Source organism: Melospiza melodia, chromosome 3 (assembly GCF_035770615.1).
Source record: "Melospiza melodia melodia isolate bMelMel2 chromosome 3, bMelMel2.pri, whole genome shotgun sequence".
NCBI lineage: Eukaryota > Metazoa > Chordata > Aves > Passeriformes > Passerellidae > Melospiza > Melospiza melodia.
This window is the reverse complement of record NC_086196.1, coordinates 49,875,820-49,900,976: the sequence shown is the minus strand read 5'-3', so window position 1 is coordinate 49,900,976 and position 25,157 is coordinate 49,875,820. Positions and strand designations below refer to the sequence as shown.

At 43.8% G+C, this 25,157-nt stretch overlaps 3 protein-coding genes across 3 annotated transcripts; 1 reads left to right on the top strand and 2 right to left on the bottom strand.

Annotated features, from left to right (window-relative positions):
* Positions 1 to 354: 354 nt before the first annotated feature.
* PSMB1 (proteasome 20S subunit beta 1) lies at positions 355 to 6,905 on the bottom strand. The gene is made up of 6 exons (XM_063151691.1): positions 6,761 to 6,905; positions 5,437 to 5,544; positions 4,217 to 4,298; positions 3,627 to 3,756; positions 1,969 to 2,075; positions 355 to 631 (listed from the first exon to the last, which is right to left on the bottom strand). The coding sequence occupies exons 1-6, from the start codon at positions 6,862 to 6,864 to the stop codon at positions 446 to 448; spliced, it is 717 nt and encodes a 238-aa protein (XP_063007761.1). The 5' UTR covers positions 6,865 to 6,905; the 3' UTR covers positions 355 to 445.
* Positions 6,906 to 8,848: 1,943 nt separating this feature from the next.
* Positions 8,849 to 20,493, top strand: TBP (TATA-box binding protein). The gene is made up of 8 exons (XM_063151689.1): positions 8,849 to 8,908; positions 10,512 to 10,748; positions 11,393 to 11,724; positions 12,794 to 12,881; positions 14,880 to 14,971; positions 16,139 to 16,306; positions 16,610 to 16,704; positions 17,925 to 20,493. The coding sequence occupies exons 2-8, from the start codon at positions 10,695 to 10,697 to the stop codon at positions 18,002 to 18,004; spliced, it is 909 nt and encodes a 302-aa protein (XP_063007759.1). The 5' UTR covers positions 8,849 to 8,908; positions 10,512 to 10,694; the 3' UTR covers positions 18,005 to 20,493.
* On the bottom strand, positions 20,491 to 25,067 carry PDCD2 (programmed cell death 2). Its single transcript, XM_063151688.1, has 6 exons — positions 24,752 to 25,067; positions 24,423 to 24,674; positions 23,877 to 24,053; positions 22,731 to 22,846; positions 21,429 to 21,545; positions 20,491 to 20,908 (listed from the first exon to the last, which is right to left on the bottom strand). The coding sequence occupies exons 1-6, from the start codon at positions 25,050 to 25,052 to the stop codon at positions 20,744 to 20,746; spliced, it is 1,128 nt and encodes a 375-aa protein (XP_063007758.1). The 5' UTR covers positions 25,053 to 25,067; the 3' UTR covers positions 20,491 to 20,743.
* Between the last annotated feature and the right edge of the window lie 90 nt (positions 25,068 to 25,157).

The following is a 25,157-nucleotide window of genomic DNA, read 5'->3' as shown; positions in this document are numbered from 1 at the left end:
GTCTTTGCAAATAAATAAAGTCAAATGTCAGGACAGCACATCAGAGAAATAAAAGAGAAGACAGGAAAAGCAAGCTATGAAGTGCAGAGAAGGCAGCATGAACAGAGCAAATGCTTTACTCACTAAATCAAGGCTGAACTGAAAGGATTATTAGAATAGTCTGTGAGCCTAAATTTTAATATCCCCCCATAGTTCAGAATAAGGGATTGTGTGAAGGGGATTAAACTTCCACTAGAATTAGCCTGATTAAGATGAGATGAAGGAAACTGACTTGTAACTTGAAGCTGCTTCCTCACCACGAACTGCTCTGGTTTCTAAAAAACACAACTTCTAACAAAGACAGCGCCACAGTAGTTGAACTTCTTGAAAAAAATTTAATTGGACAAATGTCCTCATAACACAGACAAATTGTACATACAGATAACTTGCTTACACATGAACTGAATTAGTCCTTTCGTAACTGGACAGTTTGCTCTTTAATTCCATCTTTTGTGACAATGCAAATCTTTAGTGCATCCCCAGTGTACACATCTCTCTCAGCAGCAGAAATGAAGACATCCTTAACCAGCTGCAAAGCCTTTTCCAGGGTCAGAGGTACATGCTCCACATTTTGCATGTTCTTGAAGCCGATCTATGAAAAGATAAAAGTGTATTTTATCCTTCTATGAAAACTGATTCAGTCTCTGCACTAGAATAAAAGATTTAGATTAATTAAAAAGAAGAAATGGCCAGTCTATTTTAAAAACCCTGAAGCTGAAAAAGTATTCCTCCAAATAGTTTACAGTTGAGAGCTTTGCCAATACAGACACTCTTACAAAAATTACCTAGAAGCAGATCCAATATACAGCCAGCATAGCTCCTCCTGCTCATTCAGCATGTACAAGATCACAATGAACATCTGGATCTGATCTAATTCTTCATAAACTTCTCACAGGTTTGGCAGTACCAGAACTACACGAGTCATTTTTTCTCTGGTCACTTGTAGTTAGGAACATTTCTTAAAAGCAAATATTCCCTGAGATACCTAGACTTCAAAACTAAGTCTATATTGGAGCATATCTGGTCCTACCAAACAGCATTAAGTTAGCTCATAAATATAAGCATCAACTTAACCATCAGAACAGGAAAAGGGGAAGAGGCCCATGTTTTGCCTGAAACACATAAGCAATAAAAAGTTCTTTATGACATCTTGTTTTTTGCAGAATATATTTCCTTCAGCAAATAAAGTTCAAAAAAAAGTAAATATTCTATTCCTTTCTCATCTGGTAAGAATAAAGAACTTTTACTGCTTTTCTAAGCACAAAAGCTGTGATGGCATCACATTCAAGTGACTAAATACCAACACCAATGTCAAAAACTTAAAATGAGTAAAACATGCTTTGGTATTTCTCCCATTCAATTATTAACAGCTTCAACTAAATATGAAAATATTCTTCAAGTATTTCAGACAGATTTAGCTGAATAAGTTTCCAGCAGTTTTAAGTAAGGACACTCTTACTAAAAATGGTATCTGAGTTGTACAAAACTGAAGACGTAAACAAGGGTATGTTAAATGATAAAATGTATGTATTAATTCTAGCTTCTTAATTTGCTATTATTTCATACTAAGTAACAGGCATATTTATGTTATCAGCCAGGAAAACTCCCAAAACCCCTCCAAAGAACTTCTAGGATAAACATAACTCCACAGTTAAAACATTTCTGCCTTTTAAACAGGCACTGCAAATACAAATAATGTATTAAAAACCTCAACAGATCCCAAAGCAAAACTTTGATTTCTCTTGAGAAAGTAAAGCCACATAATTTATAAATGTATGGATTATCAGGTCCTACCTGGGTAATAGATTTAAAACTTCTCTCAAAAGTAGTATTCTCCAGAAGTAAAGCTACCTTAATTTGAATGTCACAAATCTTTACTGAGATAAAGAAAAAAACCAAACCAAAACAAAAGCCAACAAGCTATTTTACCTGGTTATCCAGCAAAGGCTGCAACATTGCACTTGCTGATCCACCTGCTTTGAAAGTATCTCTCTCATAGGAGCCCACTGGATCAAAGCTATAAACAGCTCCCTTCCCTGAAAAAAAATAATTAGTATGTAATTCAGAAAGCTGCCCAATACTGACAAGCATCTTCAACAAAACCAGCTCTCTGGATAAGCAGTATGTGGAACACTGCAGATCCCAGTAAACCTTTACCAAACAACACTATGTTCAGATGATGCCTTTCACAGAAGACTCACTATGGCTGCAGCCTGGTACAATATCCAAGGTTATTTTCTTTATTTAAGCCACAACCATGTTTCAACAGATGTTTCCTACACTACTTACCACAGAAAAAGTGTTGATGCAGAGTAATCAAAGCAGAAAGATGAGCTAGAGTGCAGTGCTGCACAAAGAGCCCCAGGGGTTCCAAGGCTAACACAAACAAGCAGCTCACACATCGTTCCTGAATGATACATTTCTTGAATTACCTCCAGAAAGCACACCTGGATGTCTCTGCATCAAACTCCCAGAACCAGGGATGATGCTCTGGTCTCCTGCACACTTCCCTCTGAAGCCAGAGCAGGTGGTGCAAAGTTTACTGGCTGGCACCAACATCAGAGGTGCAGACACACTGGAGCTCTGAAGCACCAGGGTTTGATGAGGACATGCCAGTCAGAATGCAGCTGCTGGCCAAGCCCAGCCCTTCTGTGCAGACAGGCTGCACACAATTCAATTAACTGGCCAGTGCCCTGGGCAGCAGAGCACAGGAGCTGAACAGCCCTGAGAAAGCCAGCCAAATCAACAATCAATCTTGCTGGACCCTAATTTAGTCCTTGCAAGCAAACCTGCACACTGATTCTTATCAGCTGCTACAACACCCTTATAATCTGAGATTTACCATTATGCAGGGCAGACTAATCCCCTGCCAGATCCCACAAATCACAGACATGTCTTAGCAAGACTGGGATAGCAGTATAACTTACTGGTAAAAACAAACTGCATGGAATGGCTAAAAATTATCCAAACAAGACCACCTCTGAGCTCCTTCACAAAGCCAGACATCACAGTATTTCAGCTACTCAACCAAATCACTGGACAGGAACCCAGTAAGTTCTGCAAGGGCTGTACATTAAACTACAGCTTCTGGGTAGAAGTCATGATTTTCATTAGAGGTTAGTTAACATTTTGAAATAAGTTTGTAGAAACCTGTCTCTGGAGTAAGTCTTCATATTGAATAGTCTTTACCATACTCACATATACAGTGAGTGAAACATATACAATTTTACTGGTGACATCTACTTTAATGATGCAATTTAAAAATCCAGCAAAACAGCTGTAAAATTTTCCAGTCTAAAGAATTAATTATTTAACTTTAGAGATTTTATTTGTAATAAAATAATTATAACATAGCTTTTAGACCTTCAGAAATGGAAAATCAACTGACTAACAAAAACTAGGAAATGAGCCAGATACACAATACGTATTCAATCTGTGTAAGTACCATAATGCCTAAAGGCAGGTGCTTGGAATAGCAACACAAACTTCGTTATTCAATCACTACACTGAGATGTAAAGGAATAACTATCCATGCACAGAAATGCAGCCTCCCTTTTCTTTTTTTCTTTTTCTGTTTGTAATCTTACCTTCTTCATCAAGTCCACCAATTATATTGTAAACATAGTAGGGAAAGAAACGTCGAGAGTACAGGATTGTAGACAGCATTGCTGCAATAGCCCCTGTAGTCATGGTCTTGTTGTTGGAATGCTTGTACATCTGCCAGTGGTAGAGCACATCCAAGAGGAAAGTCAAACACTAAAGCTGACATTCAACCAGAATTACATCTTCTGTAACCTCACTACATCATCTTCTTCATCAGAAGAATCTGATGCTAAGCAAAATTATTAACCAGCACAATTAGTGAAAACATGTTGGTCTAACAGGTAAAGCCTCTTTACAAGACAGACATTAACATATCTTCAAATTTTTGTAATTAATAGGTGTTGCCTCATTTACAATATCCTTTCCAGCTCTTCCATTCTATAAATTTGTGGTGTCACACTTAATAAGAACACAGCACCGATTTTCCCTGCCAGATCTTTAACTTGCAAAACAGTTATGATACAAACTTGGAAAAAAACAGCAGAAGTTATATTTAAAACATATCATATTATTGGTATTATAATTTATAATATTAAGAATCTAAGTTTCTAGATACAGTAAGATTCGTAGTTACCTTTAATCTGGCTTCAATGATTTTAGTAAGGGTAAGGCAGTCTCCATGGAAACCAGTGCATCCAATGACAGTTTGTTCTGTTCTGAAAAACATAACATTTTGTTGCAATTTTAGACTTAGCATGAACTACAGCAATTTCTTATACAATAGGTTACTATGAAAACACCAAATGTATTTTCAGTTTTTTTTCCAGAGGGCTGCATTAAGCTTGTACAATGGTTATGTGACATTTATGGCTTTGGTGGCCTCTGTCAGCACAAAGAGAAGTTATGTGGCTGCAGATGCACTACAGAAGCTTGGCTCTCTGCTCAGTTTTGAAATGTTTTATGAACACTAACCATAGAAACACACCCTTGAAATTTTAATTCCAGGAATTAGAAAAGAGTCTAGAAACATTAACACACACCGACCAAACCAAAGCAGTCACTCAGAAAAAATCTTAAAACAAAGTCTTCTCTCAGCCTGTCACTAGAATTACACAGTCATCACGAGCAGTATGTATCCTGCACCAGACTAATCTCCATCTAAACAGTATCAGAGTCAAACATATAGTAGTAACAAGTTAGCCAGGAGAAACCAAACTATTTTGATTTCATATCATCAATTTAGAAAAAGAAACAATAACCCAGACAAAAAAAAAAAAAAAAAAAGTTTCTGTAGTTGATGACAGCCTACAAGGCAAGGACCCGCTGCAGTAAAATGAACACAAGTAATGTGTAGCTGTAAACTAAGGAGATGCTACCCAGGTGAGTTAAACTAAGCCTAAAATGAGCACAGAAAGTTCAATTATGGAACTACTCATAGGTTTACCTCCCATAAAACAAACACCTCTCTAAATTGCCAGGTAATTAACCAGAGAAATACAGTATAACTTGTGTACCACCACCAGATCTCCTGACAAAGCAGAATGAGTTATCATAGAATTAGGTTTAGCTACAGTTAATTTTTTTCTGATTATCCAGCCAAAAAACTCCATGTTAAGGTTTATATCACGTGAAAAATGTTCTGTTCTCACTTAACTTCAAGAGCATGAAATAAGAAATCCGGCTATATTTACAACATCACATCACATCCTACATTACAGCAAAGGTCACTGCGACTCCAAAATCTACTTTGTTACTGTGCTTTTTTTCCTAAGAATTCTGCTTTAAGTAGGAGACAGGTGACATGGTCAGCAGTATATTTTCCATCTTTTTCAATCTTTGCAGATCTGGACTTACAGCTTGTAGCATTTGGGGCTGTCCCGGGAGTGAATGGAGTAGCCTTCACTCAAACGTGTGTCAGAGGCAACGATACAGAAGTCTTCTCCAGCAATCGCCAGCACAGTCCTTCAAAAAAGAGTATTGATCAATCATGGCCTTCAGCACAAGCATCTTCTTAGGCAACACAGAATCAAACTAGATAGCAATTCTACACCCAGACTCATGTTTTGTCAAGTATCTTACATTCCTTGCTATGTTTCCCACTATGCACATCCCTACATCTTCACTCTGTCTAGTGAAGAAAACACTAGACAGACTGAAGAAAATATATGCATGTGCCCCTCTACTCCGATTTAAACTGTATGGAAACTTGGTAAAACAGACTCTACACCAGGCAAGAACCAGATCCAATGGATGAGGTATTTTATATACCTGATAATAACTCATCCTTCTAAAACAAGCAAAGTACTGAGCAATAGTATCACTACACTAAAATAAATGTCACTTTTAAAATCTGGTGTTGTTACTTCCTAACAACTAGTACTGTGATCACCACAGGTGTACCACCATTAAGTAACAAATATGCCCTTTAAAAAGTAATAGTCATCATAAGAAAAAATAAACCTACCTGGCCAGATCATGCCACCAACTCAGGTGTGTAAAACAACACCTGCCTTTCAGAGTTACAGCAAGGTAGTATCCAACCCAGTAACACGTTTACTAGCAACATGGTAAAATGCAAAGGCCATAAACTAAAACACAAGAAATTCCACCTCAACATGAGGAAGAACTTCTTAACATTGAGGGTGGCAGAGCACTGGAAGAGGCTGCCCAAGGAAGTCGTGGAGTGTTCCTCTCTGAAGACATTCAAAACCCACCTGGACGCGTTCTGGTGTCACCTGCTCGAGGTTACCCTGCCTCAGCAGGGGGGTTGGACTGGGTGATCTCCAGAACACCCGTCCAGCCCTAACAACTCCGTGATTCTGTAATAGGACCATTGCCTGGGTTTCCTAAGCCATTATAAAGAAACAACCCTGCCGGTAACGAAAGATGCGTACTTTAAGACCAGTCGACGTTTAGGGAGCCCGAGTGTTGCAAAAGCCACACGGACAGGCAAGAACACCCTGAAAGGCTGCAAGGCCTCAAGGTAAGCCCGAGCCCAGCTCCTCCTTGTGCTGCCGCTCTCTCCCTACAAAGAGGAGGCCGTGAGGGGAGATAAACCCGCACTGAGCACCGAGGAGAAGCAGGAGTAAGGCGAGGCAGCCCCGGCGCCGCTGTCCCCTGGGCCCGATGCCCCGGGCCAAGGGTGCCCTGTCCCGCCCGCTGCCCGCCCGGCCCTCACCCTCCGTTGAAGGTGTACGGCGAGAAGCGGTAGTGCTGCACGGGCGCCTCCAGCCCGTAGCCCGCCTCGGGCCGGGAGGGCCCGCATCCCGCGGTGGACAGCATCGCGGCCGCCGATCGCTGCTGTCTCACGGCGAAATGGCGGCACCGGAGGCGGAAGCGGAGCCGCTCTGGGAGGGCAGGGCAGGGCAGCACCGCCTCCTCTCGGCTGCTCTGCCGGGCGGCGAGCGCCGGGGCCTGGCCGGAGGGCGGCAGGGCCGCAGGGGAGCGGAACCCGCCAGTGGCAGGGAGTGTGTCTGGGGCCCGGGGCAGCGCCTGGACAGGAGCCGGTGCCGGCGCTGCCCTGCGTGCTCGCTGGTGGGAACGCGCAGGCTGCTTAGTCGTGAGGCCATCACACACCGCTCGTGTTTGGGCAGCAGCGTGGCTCCTGCTCTGTAGGGGAGAGCGCCTTTGGAACCGCCGTGAAGAACAGGAGTCGGGAATCATAGAATCATCGGGTGGTTGGAGTGGGAAGGGACCTTAAAGATCATCTAGTCCTGTCACGGGCAGGGACACCTTTCACTGGACCAAGGCGCTCAGAGCTCCGTCCTGCACTGAACGCTTTCAGGGATGGGGCACCCACAAATTCCCGGGGCAACCTGTGCCAGTATCGCACCGCCCTCAAGCAAAGAACTTCCTCCTAATATCCAATCTAAACCATCTCTCTTTCAGTTTGAAGCCATTCTTCCTCGTCCTGTCACTACACGCTCTTGTGAAAAGTCCCTCTCCACCTTTCTAGTAGGTCACCCTGAAGCCTTCTCTTATCTAGGCTGAATAATCAAAATTATCTCAGCCTTTCCTTGTGCTTCATCCCTCTAAGCATCTTGGTGGCTCCTCTGGACTTGCTCCAACAGGTCCAGGCCTTTCATGAGCTGGACACAGTACTCCAGATGGGGTCTCACCAGGCCCCAAGGTGGGCCACGGGGTGTGGTGCCAGGCACCGTGGCACAAGTGGAAACAAGTGGGAAGGGCTGGGATAGAAGCTCGAAGAGGCACTAGGGGAGTACAGGGCGGGTACAGTGAGACACAGGAGACACGTGGTGCTCCTGAGAAGTGTGTTGCAGCGGTGGGACCCTGCTCAGGAACACGGCTGTGGAGGCTGCAGCCTCCATGGGCACTGTGCAGACACAGCAGCGAGATCTGCAGCACAGCAGTGTGGAACTCTGTACAGCTTCAGTGTGAGGAACCACAGCTTCTGTGAGGGGCTGGTGCACTGCCAGGGACCCCCACAGATTAACAGGATCTGGAATGGACCACAGGGGGTCATCTGGGGCAACCTTTCTGCTCAAGCAGGGCCATCCTAGAGCACCTGGCAGAGGGTTGTGTCCAGATGGTTCTTGAACATCTCCAGTGAGGGAGACTCCACAACCTCTCAGGACAATCTGTTCCAGTGCTCGATCACCTGCACAATAAAGAAGTTCTTCCTCATATCCAGGTGGAACTTCCTGTGCATCAGTATCTGCCCATTGCCTCTTGTCCTATTGCTTGGCACCACCAAGATGAGCCTGGATGACTCCTCTTCACAACCACCCTTTAGATATTTATTCACATTTATGAGGCTCCCTTTCAGTCATCCCTTCTCAAGGCTGAACAGGCCCAGGTCCCTCAGCCTTTCTTCATAAGTGGATGCTCCAAACCCTTAATTGTCTCTGTAGTCCTCTGCTGCATCTGCTCCAGGAGCTCCATGTCTCTCCTGTCCTGAGGAGCCCAGAACAGGACACAGCACTCCAGATGTGCCTCACCAGGGCTGAGTAGAGGGGCAGGATTGACCTGCTGGCAATGCACTTCCTAATGCATGCAGGATAGCACTGGCCTTCTTGGCCACAAGGGCACTGCTGGCTCATGGACAGCCTGTTTGCACCAGGAGCCCTTCTCCACAGAGCTGCCTCCCAGCGGGCCGGCCCCAGCCTGTGCTGGTGCATGTGGTCACGCCGGTGCAGGTGCAGGACCCAGCACTTGCCCTTGTTGGATTTCCGAAGGTTCCTCCCCGCGAAGGCTCCTGTCCCGCTGGCGGCGGGAAGTGACGCGCCGGGCGCGCCGGTGGCGCGGGGGCGGGGCGCGGCCGGGCTCCGGCGGGCGCGGAGCGCGGCGGGAGCGGAACGAGCGCCAGGTACCGAGTGCCCGCCGCTCCCCCGCGGCCGCCGCTCGCCCCTGCCCGCGGCCGGGCCGCTGGGGCGCGATGGTGCGGGGCAGGCCGGGCCTGGAGGGCGGGGATGGTGCGCGGGCCGGGCTCGCTCCGCACTCCAGGGCGGCCTGAGCCGCGGCCGGGGGAGCGGGGAGGGACTCCCGTGGCGCGGAGGCGGCGGCCGCCTTTCTCTCCGCCGCCGCGGGCAGGGGGCGGCGGGCGCGGGATGGGCGCGGGCAGCGGCGGGACCCTGCGAGGGTGGGCGGGGGCTGCGCGGGGCCGGGGCCGCTGCGGGCGGGCAGCGAGCAGGGCCGGGGGCGCGGGCGGGCTGTGGCCGCACGCCGAGCGCTGCCGTGTGGCGGGGGGCGAGCCCGAAAGGGGCCTCGGGTGGGTCGGGGCCTCCTCCGGGCTGGCTGCGGCTGCTGGACTCTGTTCCCTGGACCGAAACGGCGCCCGGCGTTTGTAGTGGAGATCCGAGCAAGCCGCGTTAAGTGGGTAGAGGAGGGAGCTCTGCGTAGTCGGTGCTCTGCGTGCAGGTTTTGGCATGCCTGGTATCCAGCCTCCTTACTAAATAGCTGGGCTGTCGAGGAGTTGAGTTTGTTTCTTCCAGGATTATGTCTAGGCCTCTAATGTACCCACGTTGTAAAACCTGGGTGCTCTGCTCGATACCTTTGGTGAAAGTAAAGATGATAATGACTTATGGTCATGGGTGGAAAAAAGCAGGCATTTCTAGCTACAGTGTAAATACTATTGTAGTTCTAAGCTCTCATATCTTAAAAAAAAGAGAGGCTGAATAGACTGTCTTCAGATTTTCAGGTAGCCTACCTCTGGCCTAATAATGACCTTGAGTATTTCTTAGCAATAATTAAGAAACTTAGAAATTAATGGGTAATATTTTACATCATTGGTACCATAACATTTAAATTCTCCACTTCTGTTGTTTATTTCCATTGAACAGCAACAGAAGTATAGTTAAAAAATGAGAGACAATCATTGCATGTTTCACTTGTGCACTTGAAATTGGTTTTCATATATTTCTTTTTTCCTCATGAAATGCATATCATTACAGTTTGAAATCTGTTAGTGCTTTGTTTTATGGAATTGGATGGAATAGGTTTCCCTAGCTGTGATTTGAGCTGCGATGCTTTTCTCATAGAAGAAAAAAAGTAATTTGTGAAAGCCCAAGCCTTAAAATGGCCAGGAAGAGACTTAGAAGCAACGTCAATTAGTAGCCAAGGGAATTAAATTCTTTAAAAAAATCAGTGCTTTTGCAGCTAAAGGAAGCTTGGAGTAGAAGGAGCATCAGCAGCTTGAGCTGTTTGTGCAGGAGGGTTTGGTTGGACAGAGGCCTGCCCATGTAAGTCAGGTGACCTGCCAGGGACTTCAGCAGAATCATGCTGCAAAGTTTCTGTGGAGTGTGCCTGAAAAAGGTTATTTTTATGGATTGTGCATGCGTGTGTGCGTACGCGTGAATGTTCTTATATGTATTTGTACGTGGGTGTCTCTTATCTGAGTCAGCAGCTGATAGGCTTGCTTTCGGGTTTGTGTTTAGATATTATTCTCAGGATATTCCTTTTTTTCTTTCCAGGCTTTGGTTGGTGTTGTAGACTCGTATTTCTCTGAAGCTGATGTTTTCCTAACACTTTCAGCTTGGCTTTAAAAGCTGCTTTGCTGGAATGTTTTAAATGGTTAAAAAACCTCTAGGATTTGAAGTTTATTTAAATTAATTGAAGGAAATACTTCTGGCCTCACCAAAGAAATAACTGGAATCATGGATCAGAACAACAGTTTGCCACCCTACGCTCAAGGCTTAGCCTCCCCTCAGGTAAAAACAAATTATTTAAAAAGTAACTATGATCTGAATTTCCTTTATGAAAGTGCTTTCTCTTTCTTGCATCTAGCTTCACATTTTTTTGTTTGCAGATCTGAAAAATTCTGCTAGGGATTGAATAATACTAGTACAAAGCAGAATTTTGAAACCATTGATGTCTATATTCAGAAGTATAAGAAACATGTGGTTTCTCATACGTGGAATATATGTGGGATTTCTTGATGGGATTCCTCTTAAGTTGAAACATGACTGACAACTTGGAAAGATTAATTTAATTTTGGTGGTTGCTCCTTAAACTGTGCACATAATGGATTGTTACTGGGCTATGAATGCAGTGAGCACAGTTGGTGTTCAGACAATTTCAAGTTAAATTGTGGGTCAAAGATGAGACGTGCTTGCAAGGTAGTGTGAGAAGTATGTCATGTTCCCTAAATTCCTTTGGGTAGTACTTTATTCTGTAGAACATCTGCATTTCCAAGGATTTGCTGATTTTAATTATTTAGTACTATATGCTTCAGGTTTGATATGAGCAACTCAGCTAACAGATTTATTTTTGACTCCTCCCAAAAACTTTGTCTCTTAAAAACAAAATGGAGTCACCATGATCTGTGGTTTTCATGCCATGTTTTCTTGTGCAGGGTGCAATGACGCCAGGAATTCCCATTTTCAGCCCGATGATGCCGTATGGCACAGGACTGACACCGCAGCCTGTCCAGAGCACCAACAGTCTGTCCATCCTGGAGGAGCAGCAGCGGCAGCAGCAGCAGCAGCAAGCAGCACAGCAATCCACGTCACAGCAAGCCACACAGGGAACATCTGGTCAAACCCCCCAGCTCTTCCATTCACAGACTCTTACCACAGCCCCCTTACCAGGAACCACACCTCTGTACTCCTCTCCAATGACTCCAATGACTCCAATAACTCCTGCGACACCGGCGTCAGAGAGCTCTGGCATAGTGCCACAACTACAGTGAGTGCCCCTGTGTCAGTGCATCATGTCCTGTCTCAGATAGCCCTTTAAAGAAAGACTTAGGGCCAAAGTCACATCAGGAATTAGGTACTGCATTTTGGTGGGAAGGGAGGTCCTGAGAATTTATGAGTCTCCTGTAGCAATATGAGTAATTTTTACTTTATTTTTAGCTTAGCTTCATTACTAAACCACTTAGTAATATAAACAGTTTCTTAGTGATTTGTCAACGGTACATCTTGGGAGCATACCAGTGGAGGGTTATAGGTCTTCATTTAACACCGTCATAATTTTTAACTCCTTGCAGTTTAGGAGTTCAAGATGTTTCCTTTCCCAATGCTTGCCTAACTCTGAGTTTGTGAGAAGGTAAAAAACCCTAGAACTAGTTGGAAGAACCCTAGAACTAGGTCTGGAAGCATTTTCAGTGAACTTCAGTTTTAAAGAGACTACTTCAGAAATTTTTGGCTGGGACAAGGGGAAATGGTTGATACCATGAATTGAAAGAGTGGTTTCTCATATTTTTATGACTTTTTTTTTCCCTCACTGAGGACCTTTATATTTCAGGGTTTTCCCAGAAAACAAAATTGTTTATCTAGTAACTTTTTTAAACTATCTAGAGACCTGCTATTCCATCTCCTGGCAATGCATTTACCTCCTGGGTCATTCCCACTTAGTTTTGCACCCTCTTTCTTGAAGGGCATAGCAAGGAAAATTTCAGATGGTACTGTCTCATTTTCTCCTGTTTCCAGCAGCTTCCATGATTGTGGTGAGGGCTCTCAGCATCAGTAATTTTTCCTCCCAAACTGAAATAGAGGTTCTTCTCATGGGACACTTTTTATAATAGCTGAGAGATAGGAGGAATCAGCAATTATGCCTTAGGAGCTTCTGCCCTACAAAAGGACATTCCTGAGCCAAAACACTGCTCAGTGCTCGTGTTAGGAAAGATGTCATTCAAACTTGCTTGGAGAAACAAAGTAATTGAAAAAAAATTGATTAGGCTTGGTTAAAAATGAGGAAGACACATTAATTCCTTATTGTTTTTTTAAAATATATTTCTCTGATCTGTCTTTAGGAATATTGTGTCCACAGTGAATCTTGGTTGCAAACTTGACCTGAAAACTATTGCACTTCGTGCCCGAAATGCTGAATATAATCCTAAGGTAAGAGAAATGTATTAAGAATTCATCCTATAACAGATAAATTAAAGGTTGTGGCTGCAGGCTGCTGCAATAGACTGAAAAACCTACCTGCTATATTTGCAGTTTTACACTGTGGTTAAAAGGGTAATCTTAATAAACTTAGGACATTCAAATTAGTAAAAAGCGTTTTTATGCTGAGGTAGCTGTGATGTGCACCAGGTTGTAAGTTGTTAGATTTAGAAAAAACCTAATCAAGAGTGTAGTACACTGACCAAGCTTTTTGTGGTGGAGGTGGCCTCTGCTGCTGTTCAAATGGGCATATTTGTTTGTAGTGCTCAGTGAGCTCCTTTTGCTTATTGCTGTGAAATGTCTGATGATGAAATCTTTTTCCCTATCTCCCAACAAGTAGAAAAGAAAAAAGTGTTAAAGTCCTGGACTTCTGCCAGAGCTGTGGTTTCCTCCATCTAGCTGCTCCTCTGGAATTCTTACAGTCACAGGGCATTCACTTATTTTTCATAGTCTCACTTCCCTCTGTTCTCTCATGTTCTCTCATGTTCTTCTCCAGTACTTCTGCCATCTCATTGCTTCTGATGGCTAACTTGGTGGAACATTAAAATGGATCAAAACAAAACCAATTAAAATGATTTTTTTACATACTGACTTCAAAGTTGCCTGCTGCTTCTTAATACTAGTAGGGTTCTAAATAAGAAGCATCTTTTTAGCTTGGGAAATCTGAACAACAGCAAAGGACCTGGAGCATTAAATCAAAAAAATAATGTTGCTTCATGTTTCTTTTGGGTGGCTCCTCTTGAAAATGTTATCTTTGCAACAACAGTAGCTGGACACTAATAAAAGTTTAGATGTTGCATAGTTGAATTGGCTTGTCTTGGGAAGGCTTCAGTTTTCCTGGGGTGTGTGTGTTTTTCTTGTTTTAGCATTTCGTATTTTGCTGCAGTTGACCTGAACTCTGCTCTTAAAGGTTAAAGCACACATGCAGGCATATTTGATAAATGACTCTTACTGTAAGTTTATACCAGTGATGCTGTTACATAATTGTGAGTAAGGTATGAGCGCAGCAAAAATGTGAGCATGCCTTGCTAACTCCTAATGTAGGGGGTAGGTGGCTGTGTAAAATTTGTAGGCTAGAATAATCAATATCAAACACTGTTTTCCATGGCAGAGAGATAGAAGGGTTATGTAACACACTCCTGACATTTAGTCAGTAGATTCATCTATCAAAGAAAGATGTTGCTTGGCTGTATTATTTAAGTCATATTTTGACAAATGTGCTGTTGGGTAACCCACGCTACCGCCTTGGTTGTGTCAGCAGAACAATTCATGGGACTGCAGGGTGAGCTGTTCCAAGTTATATTTAACAAACAGGAGTTTGTGTGTGTGTGTGTGTGTGTGTGTGCCCACCTCAGTTTCCAGTATCTCTTGCTTCAAAGAATTTAAGAATATTTAGAAAATGCTTACTGAGAATGAAAAGCTGGAGCTAATGAGGCTGCTGTGTCCCACAGTGGTAGCTGAGGTGACTTCTGTTTACACAGGACTTTGATCTCCAGCTGTTCTGTTTGCTGGTATTGTAACACTGTAATCTATTTTTTTGGATATCTTCCATCCTACTTATAAGATAAAATTCCAACACATATGGAGGAATTTTTAAAAATTGTTTCTATTGCTCTGATGCAAATGTTAGTGTTATTTATATGTTACATACATAGGTGTATATATATATATATATATATATATATATATATATATATATATATATATATATAGTAATGAGAGATAGAAATGTTTACAGTGGTAAATATCCTTCCTGCCTGGCTCTACCTTTCTGAGTATGTGCTTGAAGGTACTTACAGTTTAAGCATTTCAAGTAAACTTTGAGTGATCTGTAAGTATGTTTGACCTTCGTTTTCCTTGCACTGCAGTGTAACTTAGATGATGCAGATTTGGTTTTAATACAATGATGACAGCAATATGTCACTAACAGTCTCAATGCTCACACTTCAGCGTTTTGCTGCTGTTATTATGAGAATAAGAGAACCACGTACTACTGCACTGATATTCAGCTCTGGAAAAATGGTGTGCACAGGAGCAAAAAGGTATGTTTAGGCATTATGAGCAAACTAACTCAGGCTGTCTTTTCTTTTGTACCATGATGCTTGTTTATATAGACACATCAAAGTTGTACAGGTACAACTAATGTTACTTCACAGTTACCTCAGATTATACACATTTCTACAGAAAATGCCTCTTTATGATTGAAGAGACTTCCTAATTTGTGGGGAAATGGTAGTTCTAGTTCTGAAGCATTTCATTCAGTCTCGTAAACTGGTTTGCAGAGGTTATTATATTCATATTTTGGCCTTGCAGTTACTTACTTTTTCTAATAATTAAAAAAATCAGCAACTATGCATTGGAACTGCTTGAATTGTAAGGATGGTGAGAGAAGAATTTTATATTTGAATAGCTTCATTCATCACAGGACAAGAGCTCCAAATCTCTAGTTCCTGTAGTCTGATCTGTTCTTAATGTGACCATTGAAGGACAAGAATTGAAAGCTAAACATAAGCTTAACTCTGGTGGGCAGGAGGGAAATTCTTCTCCAAAGAAGTCTGCTAGGAATCCAGAAGGAATAAACTAATGAGCAGAGATGAATTAATAGATCTGTACAGGGGAACATTTTCTCTGCCTAGTGACACTTGAAATTCAAGTTGTCTTACTCTGCATGGGCAACAGATTCTCCGCTGTTTACAGACCTGAAGCAAACTGAATTCTGCAACAGTGGGTAAGGCTGTGCAGTTGTATTAAACCCATGTTTGAATGCCTGGGCTGAATCAAACAGAAGATTTTGCCAGTTGACAGATTTTTATAGAAATCCGTATTTTCTAGCAGTAGTAGTTCGAAGTTGTTCTACAGTGAAATCTTAGGTAACAATCTAATCTTAAGTGCTTAATCTTAAGTAACAGTCCCATTAGAGGGACTCTGATCATTATTTTAAAAATGTAAAAGGTATGGATTTATAATTTACTGGTTTGTGTCATGAACAGTGAGTGCAACACTAATGGTGTCCAGGAGCCTATTACCAAAATTAGCATGAAAATCAGTCAGTGCTAGTTGTTAATTTTGGATGTAAAAATTTTGCCTGTGAACTCCCCTCTCCCTCCACACAGACTTTTTTCCCCAGTTAGGTATTTGTGGTTTAATGCTGTTTGCTTGAAGTAATACTTATCTGAGGAGGTAATACAGATATCCTTTTCTCACTTCAGTGAGGAGCAGTCCAGACTGGCTGCAAGGAAGTATGCAAGAGTTGTTCAGAAACTGGGTTTTCCTGCAAAATTTTTGGATTTTAAAATTCAGAATATGGTGGGCAGCTGTGACGTGAAATTTCCCATCAGACTGGAAGGATTGGTACTCACACACCAGCAGTTCAGCAGGTAAAAAAAGGCTTGCTTATGTTTCATTCTTGTTGCATACTATCTTAGAAGGTGACATCTGTTTAGATTATTCCCTTGCACCACAGGGAAACCTGTATATTTGTTCCCATCTCTGCACTGCCTCAGGTGTAACTGAGGCTGCCCAATGTGAACCTGTCAAAACTTGGTTTTGACAGGTTCACATTGCTACCCTCCCCAAGTTTCAGGGAAGTCTACATCTGCTCTGCCAGTCTGGACTGGGCCCAGAAGATGGGGTGGAACATGGGTCTGCAAGCACATTTAAATACTCTCTCTCTCTTTCAGCTACGAGCCGGAATTGTTTCCTGGCTTAATCTACAGAATGATTAAGCCAAGAATTGTTCTGCTTATTTTTGTTTCTGGAAAAGTGGTTTTAACTGGTAAGTGAAGACAGTATCTTACTCCAAGAGGTGAGATTTAGACTGTATGACAGAGGACAGGGCTACGTAAGCTGCCAGGTACTTTTCCTTTAGAGATGACAGTACTGAGAAAGGAGATTTAATAGAGTATTCCATGGATGGAATGTTAAGGCAACTTCCCTGTGCAGCCATCCAGCAGCCACCCTGGCAGTCAGAGCCACACCAGCTGCAGCAGGTCCAGAGCCTGTTTGGAGTGGGCAGCTTCAGCAAATCCAGCAGGTGTCCTGCTTGACTCCCACACACTCCACTCACAGAGTCAGACCAGGTTTTCTTGAGGGCTCAGCACCAGGCTTTGTTATGCAAAGATTCAGCAGTTCAGGCCTCTTGCCTGGGTGTGCTTCACCCAGAGCTCAACCTGCAGCTCAGCACTGCCACTGCACACACAGATACCTGCACCATGTTCCTTAACAGATGGGAATGCACAAAGCAACAGCACATTTGGCTAGATCAAAGGAGCGATCATCATGAACCCTAGTCAGGTGTGCAGGTGCCCAAAAAGCTGTAAGAATGTAAGATCTTTCTGGCAAAATCTGAAAGAATGTTTCTATGGCTGAGCATGTGACTTTGAGCTGGCTTTTCTTTGGCAGCTTGGTTGCAGGCTGCTGCCATGATCCATGATACAGCAGCCAAAGAGGGGGAGATACTTGAGCTCTAGTACATCCTCAACCTCAGGTGCTCAACCTACTCCCTCCATTTTTTCTCATGCTGTGTCTTACTAGGAAGAAGAAACCCGCAAGACCCACAGACGAAAGAAGGATCACATCCCTGCAGTGTGGGGAAATGCAGTTCTCTGCAGTGGTCTCCACTGCCAGACCTTCCTCCCCCTGATACTCACACTCTCAAAACAAGCTGCACCAGTTAGGCCTTTCTGCACAAACATCCTACAGGGAGGGCTGTGCTTTGTTGTTGGGTCTCTTGTGGAAGTCACGTATATGAAAATTCCATTTGCAACATAGCATCGTGGCAGAGATGCTAGTGAAAGTTTTAGCAGCTGTCAGATTAAACAGAGAAGGCTGGTAATGTAAGCTCTCTATGAAATGTGTTAAAAAGGATTGTAAAAATGGGGATCTATGGATACATGTAGGTTTTATATAGAGTTGCATTCACATACACATTCTAAAAGCTAAAATTAAGTATTTGGCAAAAGGTACAAACTAATTGAATCCCTTCTCTTTTTCCAGGTGCTAAAGTACGAGCAGAAATCTATGAAGCATTTGAAAACATCTATCCTATTTTAAAGGGATTCAGAAAGACAACGTAACAGTTTCTACACATTTCAGAGAAATCAGGGGTGTATTTTAAAAAGTATTGTGTATGGCACAGCAGTAACAAGAAATGGACTTCCAGTGCAACTGCAACACCAGGACTTGGACTATTTCCCAGTTAGTGCCTACTTCCCTGATGCTCAAGGGGAACTGTTTTCTTGAATATGTCTACTGAGTTACTGTGAGTTGCTTTACTGGGCTGTTGCTGGAGCAGCCCCTCCAACTTTTATTTATATTCTAGCTTTTAAATAGTTTTAATGCCAGTTCTATTAATAGAAAAATCTGTAAGTTGGTTTAAAGACAAATGCAACTGTCACTCAGTGTATAAACCACTTTAATTGCCATGTATATATGTTTTAAGTTCCTTCCATAAGACCATGGTTTTTATAATTTTCAGAACTTTAGCTTTTAAATTTTTTCAATTTTAAATTTCTTTGGTGCCAGACACATTCCCTCTTTCCAGTATTAAGCAAGATAGGATAAATTTATTAATTAAAATGGCTCACTGTACATATATATATAATATATACCTTTCTTCTCTTTCCTTCTTCAACTCCACGTGTACAATAAACCCTGTTTATACAACTATGGGAACTGTCTTAATAAATTTTAAAATTACCCAGCTGGTAGAATGAAATACATTGAATTACTTTTTTTATTTAATAGATTTTTTAATAGCAGATGCACTGCTATAAGTGACATGTTGTTTTGAGAGAATCTTAGCAGTGCTCTGGCTTGCTTACCAGCAGTCACACCCCTGGCAATGTCTACCTTGAATATTTCCAACATGTTAAAGCAAAAGAGACAACTGGTTAAAGAAGCTTGTGTTTGAGTATGTGTTGCCTTATGTTCAACAGATGGGATACAGGCAAGTCTTAAATAGCTGCACTTGACTAAAACAACAGATCCCTGCTCAGCTTCTAGAATTTCTTTAAATTACTACCTTTGTATTTTACCAGCTGTGAGAGCCTCACTATATTAGTGTTCCTGTAAAATGTCAAAGCCCTTCCAACTGGAGTCAGCACATACATAATCTTCCTTCTGAACGATGCTTGAAGCCTAATGGGCTCAGAGCTAAAAATAAACTTTTTTTTTCCTTCAGGAAATTTCTAGGAATAATAACCTCTCTATGACTTACACGTTATTTCAAACAGTTTTTATCTGAAAGTAACCCAAATGTAAGCAATGGTCTCATTTCTAAGTTGGTGTTTCATTCCAGACAAAATTAAGTTTTGGCTGGCTTTGATACTACTCCATTTGCACATCCTGAGTGACCTTAATCTTCAGTCTTCTCTCTACACCAATGTCTCTCCAGGTGTTCTGATGACTGCTTTCATGGCTCTTACCAGAAAGATGCTGTTATTAATGCAGCTGTGCAGGATATGCTCAAGCACTGTGTTGCCTTCAGTGCTGTGCCACTCTGTGCTGTGAGCTCAGGAATGCTCCTGAGAGCTCTGGGCTATAATTGTGTGGCTGTCCATGCTTTTGCAGGGCCTGAACTATTACCAACTTATGTGCAAAACTCTTCAACTCTTCAGAAAGCTTGAAGCCCCCAAGAAACCATAGGACAGTTTTCAGCACAATCAGTCGAGCTGTACTACAGTGACTTGAAACAGTTTGCACTTTCACAACACAGAGCAGGGCTTCCAACTACCCTGCTAGAAATTAAGTCCTGTGATAACAAAACCACTTCCAGGTACAGCATTCTCTGCCTGCTTATTTGAGTACTTTCAATGCCTAAATGATTTCAAAAACCCCACAGTGGGCCCCACAGAGTCACAGGTAAGGAGCCATGAATGGTTGGAGCAGGGGAAGGGAATATGAAACTGAAGTCAATTCTGCAGGGAAACACACAAAAAAGCCTTTTCTGCAGATACTGCCATAGCCATAGGAGTAGTTCAGCAACGACCACAGTAAAGTTCAGCATTATGGTTTCACTATTCTCTTGCCTCAGCTATTTGCAGTCATACAGTGGGAGAATCCCTGTAGAGGACACTTATTTTTAAACTTCACCAATGATGGCAGACTGCAGGTAGAATTCAGCCTGAAAATCTGCTGCTACAGGCAGTGTGTAACAGACAAATGTGTTCTGCTAGGGCTGACTTTGTTTAAACTGCTTCTGCACCAGGTATCTGAGTTAAACTACTGCATGGGGCTAATAGTTTAAAGTCAGATAACACACTTAATTTTTGTGCATTTTACCTCAACCACTCAGTCAGAACATGGGACAAACTCCCAATTTGGGTTTATGTACCTGCTGAGAAAGGGAAGTAGTTTAAATTGCACAGCAAAAGGTTATATAGCTTTATTTTAGCTGACTCCTGTACAGCTCTTCAACATAAGCAATGGAGTGGGTTTACAGGAGTCTGCTTTTCTTTGAATGAATGTGAATTTTTGAGTAGCCTGATGAAAATCCTGACAGACTACAATCTTTTAAGTTTTTGAAGTTCCATTACCAATAAAAGATAATTTCACCAATCCAAAAGTTTTTCATCTTTATTTAATAAACTTCCAGAAATGAGATTTGAAATAAAGCTTTCTGAACAAATGCATCTGGCTTCATTACCAGGTTGAAGTAAAAGCTCCTCTGGAGCACAAGAGAGGCTGTCAAGGTCTAGTTACAGCAGTTCTGTCACTGTTTCAAGATGCACTGTTATCAGTGACTTCAACTACCTGTTTGCACAGTGCAGAGATGCAGTGAAACAAATCAAGTATTCCATTTGGATGACTCAGCTTCATAAAGTACAGCCCATGGAGTAGTCTTGTTTCCAAATGAACTCTTCCAGGTATTCACTCTCCCCGCCGCAGCTGTCAGCACAAGTGTACACCACCAGCGTTCCCCAGTCAATGCTCTCTCCAAGGCTGTCAACCTGAAGGTGATTCAGGAGCTGTGGCATAATCTTCAAGGAAAACCAAAAGGTTTAGAGGCAGGCCACAGACTTCTCCCCTCTCCCCATTTCTCCTGAAGAACAGTCCTGTATTTGGTGTAAGAATTTATATTCTCTTACACAAAAATCCCAACTGAAGCTACTATGTATATGGCAGCTCAAATAAACCAAATTTGGAGTTCTAGGTAAGTTTTATTTGGCCTTATAAGACTTGCCTGATTTGTGAGCCTCCCACCATTTGAAATTCCATTAGTAACTATGTTTTTTGCCTGTCCATGACATAAGTGTGTTCATCACACATACACCTCTAGCATTCAAAGTTCTACAGCTGAATGCTTCCAGCCAAACTTACTTATAATGCACACAATGAATTGAAAGAGCACTTCTTATAAGAGTAGATAAAGGCTCTGTACAATCATTTAGTGTAGTTAGTTTGTTGCAACTTCAACCTTCTTGCTCAAATTACAAGCCAACAATTAGATCCTGAGTCGGAAATACATTTCCTGTATTATTTTTAAATGAGCTTACATACCTGGAATTCAAATATCCTTTTGGCACCACACACACAATTTGGGATATCTTTTTCTTCAGGCCTATTTTCACCTGACACCCAGAGTGGACCTTCTCCTCCTCTGCAGTATCTAATAATCTGAAACACAGCAGAAATTTAAGTTCTTGTGACTATCCTTTCATCTTGCTATAAAATAGGTGTTTAGTGACACAAAGGTGTAGATAGAGCAGAAAAAGGTCAGTTCTTTAACAACCATGGTAAAATATAATTTGCAAGTGCCGCATTCTAAATAAGACAGGTTGCTTATATAAGTTTTCTTAACTATGTGAATCATGCAAGTATTCATACCATATTTTTTCAGTGATCCAGGGGATCATTTGTAATTCTCTAACCAAGGGCTTCAGAAATGCAAGGTTGTGTATGTTACAGTCTTGAGAAGAGCAGCTGGAGAATTAGCACACAGACCTGCACACTGTTAGGAATGCCATTCAGATCTTTCTGTCTGCAGTTCTGCAGCTAAATACAAGCAGACCAGCCTAATGTTCCAGAAGGTATTTTCATATCCTTTGTTTTTCAGTTATTAGCAAATCACACATGATCAGCAAAAGGACACTGGGACAGATCAGTCAGTAGAGAGATGGTCAGAGAGAGTGAGGCACATACCTAAGGCAGAGAAGGGAACAGACTCAAAGTCTCCTACTTTCTGAGTGTGCACCTTAACCCCTCAGCTACCAGGCAAAACATGGAGAGAATTTCTTCTCCACCACTTTGATGGATGAAGGACTGTGTCTTCTCTGAATGAAACCAGGGACCATGGTTTTGTTTGACAATGTAGCTTTTTAGCCTTTTGCAGTAAGAAATAGCATGGGGGAAAGATTTCTGTTTTAAATAGCAGAAATTTTAAAGCCATCCTTCAACCTTTAAAAGAGCCAAGCCACCCCCCAATGCAGCTGGTGACACTGACAGAGCTCTTCTCTGCAGTTTTTGTTCTAGCAGGGCTGCAGGCTGGGGAACAGTGCAATGGTTCCCCATGTCCTTTGGTTTGAAACCATGTCTCAGGATGGTGGCTCCTTCCACACTGGGGGAGATTCAGCACCCTTGTGCCACCTGATCCTGACCAGCAGCTGTTTAAGGTGGCTGAGCAGGTGCCAAACTCTTACTTGGGCACGAATTAAGTTCAGCACATAAGGAAGATGAGAGGGTGTGGGTTAGGTGTTTAGAGGATGAGGAGGCATCCCTGTTTCTAACTAGTACAAAAGGCTGCATGTGCAGCAGGATGCTGTGTCAGAACCACTACTTTCAAAGGCTGCGCCATCTTCTGACCTGCTCTGGCTCAGCAGCTACTCGTTTTTTAAACATTTGGAAGATCTTTTCTTCTGCAGTCTCGTGTTTTGCCATTGCTTCCAATGCCTCTTCATCTAAGGACTGAAATGCTTGATCTAAGCAAGAAAAAAGAACAGTAAAACTTACAGGCTCATACAAGACACTAAAAATTAAAAACAGTATTAGCACGTGTAAATTTATTTTGCTTCATAAGTGATTCCTGGCATAAATCTAAGATTTTTTTTATTTTCATGGCACGTTAAGATTTGGTCACACACAGGTCCGTTTACTAGTTTTAGCTGCATTTTAAACACAGATGCCAGTATTGAATACTGGAAAGGGACGGAGTTAATCTGCTGAAGTTTATGGCTCCCAGCAGATATCACTGAGACTACAGAACTTTCAGGACACCACATTTGAAAAAGACCTGCATGCTGCTCATGTGCCAGGCTTCAGTTTTTAGCACTGAAGAGTGTATCTGTTACACTCCAACAGCCACGTCAACTGGGGCCACTAAACACTCTTGAGACAGCTTTGGACCACAGCAAGGGACCACCAGGAACCCAGCATCCTTCCCTGGCACCACCACAAACTCTCCACCCTGGGTGTCTTCAAAGACACTGTGGTTGCAGCAAACCCACTGTGAATTTAGGAGGAGCAGGGAGGAAGGAGCCTGCACTTCAACTGCACCGCAAGAGTTAAAATATCCTCAAACCAGTTCTCTGCTAGCATAGAGAAGAAAATTTTATTTTCCATAAAGTAAGACAAATTGGACTAAGTCAAGCCAAGACAATCTAACAATGTGCTGATTTCAGCAGCATCCAGCAGCAGGTGCTCAGTCCTGTCCTTCTCACTTGAGATGTTCCTGACCTATTGGAAGCACACAGGGACACAGTGTAACTCCGAGCTATCTGCAGCAACAGCTGCTTCAACAGCTCCTGGGGTCAGAGCTTACTAAGTCTCTTCCAGAAAAGCAACTTACATTATGGGATGTCTACAACAAACTAGCATTGCAAATGACTGCACATTTAGCCTTTTTTCACCAGAAGTTTACAAGGAACACTGAAAAATCACAGTGTTTGATATTTTAAAGATGTGACAACAGGCATTACCAGGAAGAATTACAGGCAGCATGTTATTTCTGACCTGCAGTGCCTGCAGCTCCAAGTTCCTCTTGTTCTTTTGCGTCCTTTGATGTATCTTCAGCTCCTTGTTCATCATCAGTGGTGTCAGCAGGAAATTCTGGTTCCTCAGGTTCTATCAAAATTTCATATTCCGGAAAAAGGAATTCGTTATGCTCTGGAATTGCATTTGCCAAGTCATCTAGAAAACAGAAGACAGACACCACTTCACAACATCATCTCGTATTTCACGTCCTTTTCCCCAAAAGCTACACAGCAAATTGCATAGCAGAGGCATTGCATGAGCAAGAAAGATTTACATCACTGCTAGACCTGACCTGAAGGTAAGAAACACTGTTATGTTAAGGACAGTAGAAAACTGCAACAGGCATCCTGTTGCTTTGAACCTCTGTAAATCCAAGTGGCGTGGAAGGCAGACCAAACAGTGCTAGCAGCAGCATTTAAGAGCTCGGGAGCTGCGGCTCGGCAGCTCGGGGCAGTATTAACCACGGCTGGCACGGGTGTCAGTTCCCGCTGCAGAGGCCCCCGATGGCGGTGTGTGCGGACCCACCTCCGGCGGCGTGCTGCCCGCAGGAGCGGCGGTGCCCGCGCCGCCAGTCCAGCGCCTGGTGCTCGGGCCCGCAGTAGGCGGCGCGGCGGCAGCGCCCGCAGCAGCGCGGCCCGAGGCAGCCGCAGACGCGGCACAGCGCGGCGCCGCTGCTCAGGCGCCGCGGGGGCGCGGGGGCCGGGCCCGGGGGCGGCTCCTCGGGGGGCGGCTCCGCGGGGTACGTGTCGTTCCGCCGCGGCAGCTGGCTCCGGAACACTGCGGGGAGACGCGCCGGTCAGCGGGGCGGCGGCCGGGGCCCTCGCCCCGTCCCTCCCCGCGCCCCCGCGCCTCACCGCGGAAGGGCCCGCCCGGGCCCGCCAGGCCGTAGCAGGAGGCGCCGCGGCAGGCGAACACGAAGAGGGTGCGGTGGAAGGCGTCGGCGCGGCCGGGCAGCGGCGCGTACAGCTGGAGCAGGAAGGCGCAGGGCTGCTGGCAGCGGCCGCAGCGCAGAGCGGCGGGGCCCGGCAGCCCGGCCTCGCCCAGCCACGCCGGCCGCCCCCCGACCTTGCTGGGGAAGTAGGTGCTGTGCAGCCGCCAGGCACCGCCCGGGCCCTCCGCCGCCGCCGCGAAACCCAGCTCCACGCCGGGAGCCATGCCGCTTGCCGTCCGCCAACACGCACCGAGAAGGGCGGGCCAAGCACCGGCCCCGCCCGGCCCCGCTCTCCCAGCCCCGCCCCAGCTCCGCTCCGGGCTCAGCCC